Source organism: Lathyrus oleraceus, chromosome 4 (assembly GCF_024323335.1).
Source record: "Lathyrus oleraceus cultivar Zhongwan6 chromosome 4, CAAS_Psat_ZW6_1.0, whole genome shotgun sequence".
In the NCBI taxonomy this organism is placed as follows: domain Eukaryota; kingdom Viridiplantae; phylum Streptophyta; class Magnoliopsida; order Fabales; family Fabaceae; genus Lathyrus; species Lathyrus oleraceus.
In genome coordinates this window covers 453,337,400-453,346,961 of record NC_066582.1, presented here as the reverse complement: position 1 = coordinate 453,346,961, position 9,562 = coordinate 453,337,400, and the positions used below count along the sequence as shown (strand labels likewise).

The window sequence follows — 9,562 nt, the reverse complement described above, 5'->3', positions numbered from 1 at the left end:
ATTAACATAATATTAGTTTATAGTTGGTTACATACATACACTGAATATTCAGTTTAGAGAAGAAAAAAATTAACATAACACTCTATCCTTCTCAATCTAAAATATTATTTTTTATTTTTTTAGTTGACAATTCATTAAAGAAAAATAAACAAGTTTAAGTGCATTTAAATTCTATATAAGTTTTATATTTCTTATTATAATGTAATATTTTTAGTTGATTTGAAAAGTGAGATTTTGGCGCCGCTATATAACGAGGGAAACTCAAAGAGTGTGCCGTTTGTTATGATTTGTTAGAGTTGAGCGAACGCGTGCGTTGCTTCACCGCTTCAGCTTTTGAATTTCGGAGGAAGGATGGGTAAGCAGCTCCACAATGCTACTTCCTCCGCCGGAGGGTTACCGCCGCCGGCGAAGCGAATCAGGAGAACCAAAACCATCTGCTCTTGCAACTCTCCTCGTCCTCCGTTTCTCTCCGCTCATTCCGCTTTCTCTTGGTTCACTCTCTCTCTCTTTCTCTAGCAAAATCGATTTCAGTTTTAAGCATTTTACTCGATTTGAATTAACGTGATCGCGTGTGTTCAGTGTTCTTATGTATTTCTGAGCTACGGATCGAAATTCAGTTAGATCTGATTGTTGAATTGTTCTTAGTAGTTATGTTAAGTTGATTTAGCTTTTTATATCTGGTTTTGATTTTAGATTTTACGATTCGATTGAATTGAATCCGTGCGTATTCTGTTGCTCTTACGTGTGCGATCTGTGTATACATCTTCGTCTAAGTTTGTTTGATTACTTTTTCTACTGGAAGTATTTGAATGCTATTTATAGAGTTTCTGCTTCTCGATGAACAATGGATCTGATTCTGAAATTGAATTAATACGAGTTCATTTTAAATTGCAAGGTGTTTGTGATTTACGATTTTTTTTTACGGAAGATTAAATGAAAAATCTGCATCGAATGAGTTCTTTTGTTCAGTAACTAAGCTTGTTTTGTGAAATTGTGATGATAAATCTGCAATAAATGTTTAGTCTGAGTCAGTAATTAATTAGTTTTGTACTATTTAACAACAGTTAAACATTAATGATACAATCTATTTTCGCTTCTTTTTCTGTGCTTGTATAGTAGTAATATTAATTGATTTTTGATTAATTATTGTTAATTTATTATTATTCATAATTTGTCTGAACAACGTGAAATTCTGATTGTTTAACAAGGTTCGATGAGGATATTTGGACGGAGATTGCAAAGTTTCTGGATGGAAAATCTCTGATAATGCTTGCAGCTACAAGCCGATGGTTCCGCCGTGCGATCATGGATGACGGTATTTGGAAGTTTGTTTGCCTGCGTGACCTTCAAGTCCCATCTCCACCACGTGTGGCGTTCAAGTGGAGCAAGCTCTATACTTCTGCCTTTGGTAAGTAACATCTACGCCTTCATCAATGTTCATAAATGGCATTGGGACTGTCTGATTAAGACTGATTTTGAAATTGATGTTTCAGATGGAAGTCATTCCTATAAGTTCCGCCAGCAGGAGAAGCACATTGGTGAGTTGGCTCACTGGTTGTCACACTACTTTTTTGCATAATGTATCCCTAACCTAATATCTTTTGAGATTCACAATAAATTTTAATAGATTTCGCCCACAGTTATGGAAATGAATTTGATGCAGTAAGTGGCCGCAAGTTAATGCTCTTGATCATTGATGAATATCACACCATTGAGATTTTGATAGGAATTATTGACTGCCCTGAATCTAAGTCTCATAATTATATGTACATAGTGAACCCTATTATTTAATGAAAGTTTCAATGTGTATTTTCTTCTTTTTGATTGCTAAGCTATAATGCAAATTCATCATCTAGAGTTTATCCAATAACTGACTGATTCATTCTTATATATTGTTTATACAACATATTGTTGAACTAGAGAAATGTCTACATAAGTGAAAATGTATTACAGGCATTTTGTGCAGCTTTAATGCAATAGACTTGTAAATTTTTTGATGCTGTAATTCTTTGTAATATGTTTTACCAGATTGGATGCGCATAGGTGCTTTTTACTTTGATTCTTCAGTAGCCCTCCTGACAGAGAGACTAACTTTTCCCGGGGAGTTAAAGAAAGAAGAGAATATGGAAAAGATGTTGCGGTCTCACGGTTGCTGCTTTCTAGACAACATTAAACCTGGAATCTGGATAGCTGGTACTCACAAGTTTTCTTTGACTATAGAATTATCATTGAAATCAATTAATTTAGCATATGATCTAAGTATTCAATTAAATAAAATTTTGTTTGTCTAAATATCAGATCTGCAGCTTGTGCGATGCCCGGTCTGTGACCTCAATACATGCGATGGTAATTTAAATATAGTCCTACGACTCCTGCAAATCCGTTAACTACCATGAATAGTTCATCAGTGATAACTGTTTTGTTCTGCAAGGGTTTGCATGAGAATAAGGCTAGAATGTACTTGCTCAATTTAACATGTTTATACTACTTACATAGGAACAATGCAGACATTAGATGCAAGGCATATAGAACTATTCCTCTGCGAAGGTTACCAAAGTGGTAGCTGGGACTACGACCTTGTAGGATGTCATGATCTCAAGAAGCGAGCAGATGGGGCAACTGGCTCCATTATTGATGTCAAACACCTGGAGAGTTCTTCTACATCTGGTAAATTGTTATACTTCAATAATAATTTATGCCTCGGAAGAATTATTTTGGGTGTGGGGCATAAGTATTTGAGTCCCTTTGTGCTCTAAATTAACCCTTTTTATTGCTTATCATTCAGAGTAGAAAGTTAGAAAGTCCTGGCATTAACACATCACACTGATATGATTTAATTTTAAAATTGAGTTGCAGCAGTATTTGATTACAAGTCATGGATTGGGAAACATAATGACTGGCAGCCCAAGGCCATGATTGCTTTCCATGCAGTAGCTGTGAACACTAATTTACAAGAAAATGAAGGTAAGAAACTTTCTTCTTTACAGCTTTCGCATCTCTGAATTAATTACTGAAGTAAATCTCAGAAAGCTTAAAATCCCAAATTTCTTATTTAGACTCACCTTACAATTTTATTGATGCCTGTAGTTACACTCATTTATCTTTGTTTTGCATATTCTTCAGTATTGAAAAGTTTAGTCCCAATTGGTTTTTTCCATGTAATTACTTTGGTTTTTCATGACATTTCATTTTATTTTCAATACAAGCAGGTCTTCATGTGAAGTACCAAGCTATGAGGGCAGGACCTGAAGGAGAAGTTGTTTCCATTAGAATCTCTCAGCAGCTTTTGTGAATCATCTCAAACCTGCCTTCGAGATGGGCCGGGGTTGGGTAGTTCATCCCTATAGCCTTTAAAATGCTCTCTGACATTTTTATACCAGACTATATAGTCTTACAACTGAAAATAAATATTGTACACCCATTTATTAGTTTCCCATATGCAGCTAATGGTTTAAACATTGAAACACCAAAACGAATACTATTTCCAAATGAAGAGTTGGAAAATAGTAGTGGAAAGGGAACACATTCTTCTGTATGAAAGTTAGAAAATTTCCCTGTAGAACTTTATACATATACCTTCCCAAAATTGAATTGTTTGTTCAGGCCTATATTAAATTCAAATTAAAGAAAGCTAAATATTACTTATGATCATTGTTAATGGCACGTAATCAATATTAGTAAATGCATATATTAGTATAAAATATTATTTGACTTTCTATTGAGTTGAATATAGGATGGTATTTAAAATTGAAATACAGTTTCAACTCTCATCATCTTATAAAGATGCTTCCTACAACAGATTTGCACATCTGAGAAGTAATGGGTATCTTGAAGTTCCTTTTTTACTTAATCTTTCCTGTCATACATGCCGCCGTTAACAATTGCCCATTTTCCTTATGTGGAAACTTTAGTTTACCTATTCGTTTCCCCTTTCATCTTGAAGGTGAACAATCTCCTTATTGTGGCTATCCCGGTTTCAACTTAATTTGTTCAAATCATAGAAAAACAGTTCTAGAACTTCCTAATTCCGGAGAATTCTATGTTCGCAACATAAACTATCTCACACAACAGATACAACTCTATGATCCCGCTAATTGTCTTCCCAAACGCCTTCTAAGTCTCAATTTTTCAAATTCTCCTTTCATTTCTAGTTTTAGTCGCAACTACACCTTTTTAAGCTGCTCATCTCAGAATATAGGGTCGCAATTCATTCCCATTGATTGTCTTAGTAATTCCACATATTTCGTATCCGCCATTCCTTCGGCGAACTTGGTCAATCCACTTCCTGGTTCTTGCTCTGTTATGAAAAGGCTTTTAGTTCCGGTTGCAAGACAAGAACGGTACGAAGAAAATCTCAGAGATGATCTTAATGCAGATCTTCAATTAGCATGGGATAAACCTGACTGCAGTTATTGTGAATTGAATCAGCTAATGTGCGGATTTGAAAGCATTTACAGCAGTCAAGTTGTCTGTATCACTGATTACCATGCAGGTAAAATGTTCTATGATCTTCGATATGCAATTCTATTCTATAAGGTTTATTACTGTATCCAGAAACTAGTTGACAAAAAATGTTTGATGATTAAAAAAAACATGTTTTAAGAGTTCTAAGAAAAAATAAACTAACTTAGGGATGATTGTCTTTCTTACGTGCTCCACATGCTAAGGTTACAAGGAATGATTAGAAAAATATTGGTCAATGGTTTTACCTCAGCGATTGGCAAATTTCGTTTTTCTTTATAATTTTTTCCTATTGACATCATGATTCTATTTGCATATTGGCAATTAATAAATGCAAAATTAAAGCTAGATAAGTACCATGCGTATATATACGAAGCATAAATTAACTAGTGCAATTTTGGCGCTTGAATTTTTATAAAAAAAAAATCCAACTTGGGAACAACTTGCTCAACAAACTAATGGTTCATGAACTTGTCGTATTTTAGAAAAATACTGAATAAAAAAAATTAAAATATTTGGATGATGGCTTGAATTCATTGAGATTCAAGACATTAACCACTTATATGAACTGATATTTTATGAACTGATATTTTCTGGCTTCAATTTTAAGGTACATCGCGACAAGGACTTAAAGTTTTCAGAATCATAGCACTATGTGTTACTGGACCAGCTCTAATCTTTGTTATATTAATGGCAAGTTGTGTATGCTACAATGACAGAATAGCAAACATTACCAGAAACGCAGCTTCTCGGTCTGCGCCAGCTGCAATAGCACCACAACCTGAAATCATAGTAACTACAGGTTTAGATGAATCCACTATTGAATCTTATGAGAAAGTAGTTCTTGGCGAGAGTCGACGTGTTCCTGGACCGAATGACGGATGTTGTTGGATATGCTTGTCGGAGTACAATAGTAAAGAGACGGTAAGATGTATTCCTGAATGCAAGCATTGTTTCCATGCTGATTGCATCGATGAGTGGCTTCGGATTAATATTACGTGCCCTGTTTGTCGAAACTCCCCTGCTCCTTCTCCTATTAATGTTGCTTCTAGTAATCTTTGAGTGATCATGTTCATGGACATTAAAAATCATATATTTTGAAGTTATAGTGTGTGTAATTGTGTATATATTTATAAATCATTCATGATGTTTGAATGAGATGACACAAAACCATGTTTACATGGAAACATAATTCAGATTTGATTAAATATTTTCTTCTTATATTACAATCCAACTTCCAACAATCCTCTGTACATGTACTAAGAAATGAAAGTAAAAAAGTTTAACTATTTCTGTAACAAAATTCTTGGCTTATACATTCGCCGATGGTTAGCCTGGCAGACAAGAAACTATCCATTTTAAACTACGATAATGCTGATTAGTTTGTAGATTATCATCTAGAAACACGACTGAGAATAGGGCGTACTACGGCTTTGAAATCATCGGAAAACTTCTGCTCAGAAAACCTACTTGCTCGTTTCCTTGCAGCAGCGGCCATCTTAAGTCTCTCCGTCTCTGACATCTTAATGACTCCGAAAATTGCGTCTGCATATTCTTCAATGGAGCAGGCGAGAAATCCTGTTTGCTGTCCATCTTCTTCCAATACAATGTCCATTTTTGGGCCGGCTGAATTATGAGCTGACAAAGAAACAAACAATGCAAGAATAATCAATATACGTAAACGCATCGCAGAATATAGAGAAAATAAAGTATATTTACGTAAAGGTTTAATTTCTATCACCTACCTATTGGGATGGCACCGGCAGCCATATATTCTACAACACTAATCCCAAAATGCTCGTCTGTCATGGAATGGATGCCAGCAACAGCGCCGGCTAAAAGTCCCACCAAATCTCTGTTGGTTGAGGCAATGATCAAACGTGAAAGTAAGAAAGCATACTCATGAATCAAAGAAAAAAAGCCGATGTTACTAACCTGTATGTTACATTCTTGTGGAATTCCACTTGTTCATTCACATTCAGCTCAATTGCTTTATCTTTTAACATTTGCAGTCTATCTTCATCTGATTTATTTCTACAGCTGCCGACAAATTGGAGCTTAGGTTTTGACAAGCCAGAATCTAATCTCTTAATGGCAACTGAAAAGGCCTCAAGTTGGAGACTGTGAGCCTACAATAAATCGAATCATGTAAAGTTAATGTAATCAAAATAGGCCAAAATAAGCCACCAAAATGGTTGTACCTCCCATTCACAAGGATGATAAGAGTATACCTACCTTCTCTGGTCGAAATTGTGCAACCGATATTATTACAGGAATTTCAGCCGATCTTTCCAAAGGAAGCACCTGTCCATATTGCTAATCTGTTAGAATCAACCGGTAATTACCGTACAAGGTAATGCACGTGTGTATGTATACGCGTGTATGTATATATGACAGAGACCAAGTGAACCGTACGTAACCGATATTATCTTTGAGCTCTAAGTGAAATAGATATGAGGATCTTGACAATATACCGACAATAACTTCAGAACAATAAAAAACAAAATTTCAAACCTGAAGTCCTGAAGTATCACAAGGAGGATAAACTCGCTTAATCCGATCTGGAACTCCCCAAAGCTTTTCAATATGGGCTTTGGTCCAAGATGAATTCACCATAGCTAGATGTGCACAAGATCCAACAATCCCATACAACCAGCTGAAGATTGTGTAATAGATTATTTTGCACCGAGAAAGCCAAACACTGCCAGAAAACAGCTGTCGGATTATGTAAACAATTTGGATAAGCTATAATATTAAAATTAACATCTATAGACTATTGAAAAGTGTGACTTAAATTAGACAAGAGAAAAAATATGAAAAAATCTAAGGATTGAAAATCAAACCTTTTGGCAACCAAGGCATCATTATTATACATGGAGCTGCGTTGACGAACACGGGATAGCATGTCTGAACTGATAGTAGGATAGTGCGTATAGCAAATAACTTTGCATCCAAAAAACCTAGCAAGGGGATATGTAAAAGCATATCCACTTGTATCAAAATAATAGGAAGGGGTAAACTTGCACAAAGCTTCCCATGCAAGATACATAGAGCCTAGACTTTGACCGATCATAGTAAAGTGTGGATAAGTCGTTTCTTCAATCCACTTCCTCTTGTACAAATGAACCACCTGTGAATTGTGTTGCGTGGATAACAAAAAGACACAGGTTATTACGATTTTTTAGCACAACAAGTTCCTAAATAAGAGCTCTTTACCATTGCAACAATGTTCATTTACTTCATATAAGCAAATATAAAAAAAAAAACCAATTTTATCTTTTTTCCATGACTAATTAACATCTTCAACAATAACAACTGTTGAGTTACACCCTAGCAGGTGCTAAGTATGCCAATAAGACCCGTTTGAATTGGTTGACTTATTTGAGCTTATCTACTAACATACACACTTGTGAGACTAATTGAGAAAGCTTATGAAAACAGGTCCATAATCTCTCAATGATAGCTAATAAAAACAGCTTATAGCTTATATTTAAACAGATTGACGTTATCTCATCTTTTGCTATAGAAATAGCTTATACATAAGCACTTATATTAGTAACTATTCTAACATATTCCATCCCTCTGAATCCCCTGGTCATCACTACAATATCAGAGTTACTGAAGAACAATCTTTCCATTTAGACAAACGGTGATAAAGCCATAATCAATAATGACAACTAAACCCTAACTAAACCCCACAAAACCGGCTTATAAGTAGAGACAATATAAACATGTTAGAGGTCTTCACAACTAAATGCATTTGCCCACATGGTTAACAGTGTATCTGCAACCACAATTTGTAACCCTCCATCCAATATGACTCTCAACAAATATAAACAAAAACCCACTTAGCGTGTGTCTGGTTCTGCGGCGAAGACAGTTGATTTTAATAAATTGATTCTGTAAAATTGATTTCCGGCTAAAAGTGAGTTGAAGATATATTGATTTATGTTTGGATAAATTCTTGCAAAAGTGAATTGATCGGTAAACTTCAATGTAAATATCACATTTAGACTCAAACGCTACAAATCCTAGCTTCAACTACAAATCCTAGCTTCAAGTAAAATCAATTATGGAAAACATAACCAATTCTACTCGAAGGCAACCAAACATGTCAAAATCAATTTTACGCATCCAAATGCTCCAAACATACACTTAAACTAATTAAAAGTGTCTCATTTCATCAACACGCAAAAAGTTAACAACAAAAATGAAAAACTTGTAAAGGGTTCAAACCAAATATGCATTACACAAATCAAATTTGTTATAAGAAAAACAAAAAAGGAGGAAGCTTTACAAAACCCCAATTGCAATAAGGTAAAAGAATACAAAACCCATATGATAGAATGAAGAAAAAATAAGTACCTTAGGAGGGGACAGAAGGGTAACACCAAATCGATCAAGTGCACGATTGAACAACGATTGAGGTGTAGCATCGTGATCGCCTGTATAAACAAAGCATTGAAGGTCAGGATTCTCTTCCTGGATAGCTTTGACGGCGCACCACAGAACCCTTTCTCCGCCGCCGCCGTCGTTGGTGTATGGATGGAAGAATCCGACCGCGGTTTTCCTGTTTTGTCTAGCGTTGATTGCAGAAAAACAGAGTTTGAGTATTTTGGTAGTGATGAGTGTGAGTGAGAAGAAGATGATGAGTTGTATGGGTGTCATTGTTCATCTACGGTGCTCGAAATTTACAGGTTTGTGTTGGAGTTGTGATAAGCAGATTAATTGTAAAATACGTTTTCGAGAAGAAGAAAAAGAAAGTGATTAAGCCATTTTTCCTTATTTTGCATATTATTCTTCTAAAGTCTAAAAGTGTAATTAAGCCATTTTTTCTTTTTCTTTTAACAAATGAATTTTTTTATCAAACCGATTAAATTAATTTATCATTTAAATTAAATTATTTTTTATATCGTTAAATCAGTTTATTTAATAGTTGTAAAAAAAAATTAAATATAAAAATGTAAGTTCAAATTATTGATCAAGTACTCAATAGTAAACTATCAAGTCTAAAAAGATACAGAGGATGGTAAATGTCAATATTGAAGTTATTTTTAGTCTGTAGAATCATAATCGATTAATATTCAAGTCAACTAATTAA

At 34.7% G+C, this 9,562-nt stretch overlaps 3 protein-coding genes across 4 annotated transcripts; 2 read left to right on the top strand and 1 right to left on the bottom strand.

The window, feature by feature from the left end:
- Positions 1-232: 232 nt before the first annotated feature.
- Positions 233-3,589, top strand: LOC127076077 (probable F-box protein At3g61730). 2 transcript variants are annotated; one of them, XM_051017631.1, is made up of 8 exons: positions 233-491; positions 1,209-1,408; positions 1,494-1,538; positions 2,029-2,193; positions 2,299-2,346; positions 2,497-2,667; positions 2,860-2,964; positions 3,210-3,589. In XM_051017631.1, exons 1-8 carry the CDS (start codon positions 352-354, stop codon positions 3,290-3,292), a joined length of 957 nt encoding a protein of 318 aa, XP_050873588.1. In that variant the 5' UTR covers positions 233-351; the 3' UTR covers positions 3,293-3,589. The 2 variants fall into 2 exon arrangements, with proteins under 2 accessions (XP_050873588.1, XP_050873587.1); XM_051017630.1 differs by having other exon boundaries at positions 2,857-2,964; positions 3,210-3,537.
- Positions 3,590-3,745: 156 nt separating this feature from the next.
- On the top strand, positions 3,746-5,751 carry LOC127076076 (putative RING-H2 finger protein ATL21A). The gene is made up of 2 exons (XM_051017629.1): positions 3,746-4,492; positions 5,072-5,751. Exons 1-2 carry the CDS (start codon positions 3,820-3,822, stop codon positions 5,521-5,523), a joined length of 1,125 nt encoding a protein of 374 aa, XP_050873586.1. The 5' UTR covers positions 3,746-3,819; the 3' UTR covers positions 5,524-5,751.
- Positions 5,637-9,260, bottom strand: LOC127076075 (GDP-Man:Man(3)GlcNAc(2)-PP-Dol alpha-1,2-mannosyltransferase). The gene is made up of 7 exons (XM_051017627.1): positions 8,827-9,260; positions 7,305-7,591; positions 6,976-7,162; positions 6,697-6,765; positions 6,397-6,590; positions 6,207-6,316; positions 5,637-6,099 (listed from the first exon to the last, which is right to left on the bottom strand). The coding sequence occupies exons 1-7, from the start codon at positions 9,127-9,129 to the stop codon at positions 5,855-5,857; spliced, it is 1,395 nt and encodes a 464-aa protein (XP_050873584.1). The 5' UTR covers positions 9,130-9,260; the 3' UTR covers positions 5,637-5,854.
- Between the last annotated feature and the right edge of the window lie 302 nt (positions 9,261-9,562).

What these genes read in the sequence shown, in the direction of transcription:
- LOC127076076 (XM_051017629.1), top strand. Translation starts at nt 3,820, where the DNA reads ATGGGTATCTTGAAGTTCCTTTTTTACTTAATCTTTCCTGTCATACAT. An exon ending in TATCACTGATTACCATGCAG is followed by an intron (nt 4,493 to 5,071) that starts GTAAAATGTTCT and finishes TTCAATTTTAAG; the next exon opens with GTACATCGCGACAAGGACTT.
- LOC127076077 (XM_051017630.1), top strand. Translation starts at nt 352, where the DNA reads ATGGGTAAGCAGCTCCACAATGCTACTTCCTCCGCCGGAGGGTTACCG. An exon ending in ACCTGGAATCTGGATAGCTG is followed by an intron (nt 2,194 to 2,298) that starts GTACTCACAAGT and finishes TCTAAATATCAG; the next exon opens with ATCTGCAGCTTGTGCGATGC. An exon ending in TAATTTACAAGAAAATGAAG is followed by an intron (nt 2,965 to 3,209) that starts GTAAGAAACTTT and finishes CAATACAAGCAG; the next exon opens with GTCTTCATGTGAAGTACCAA.
- LOC127076075 (XM_051017627.1), bottom strand. Translation starts at nt 9,129, where the DNA reads ATGACACCCATACAACTCATCATCTTCTTCTCACTCACACTCATCACT. An exon ending in GATGCCTTGGTTGCCAAAAG is followed by an intron (nt 7,163 to 7,304) that starts GTTTGATTTTCA and finishes GTTTTCTGGCAG; the next exon opens with TGTTTGGCTTTCTCGGTGCA. An exon ending in TGCCGGTGCCATCCCAATAG is followed by an intron (nt 6,100 to 6,206) that starts GTAGGTGATAGA and finishes TTTCTTTGTCAG; the next exon opens with CTCATAATTCAGCCGGCCCA.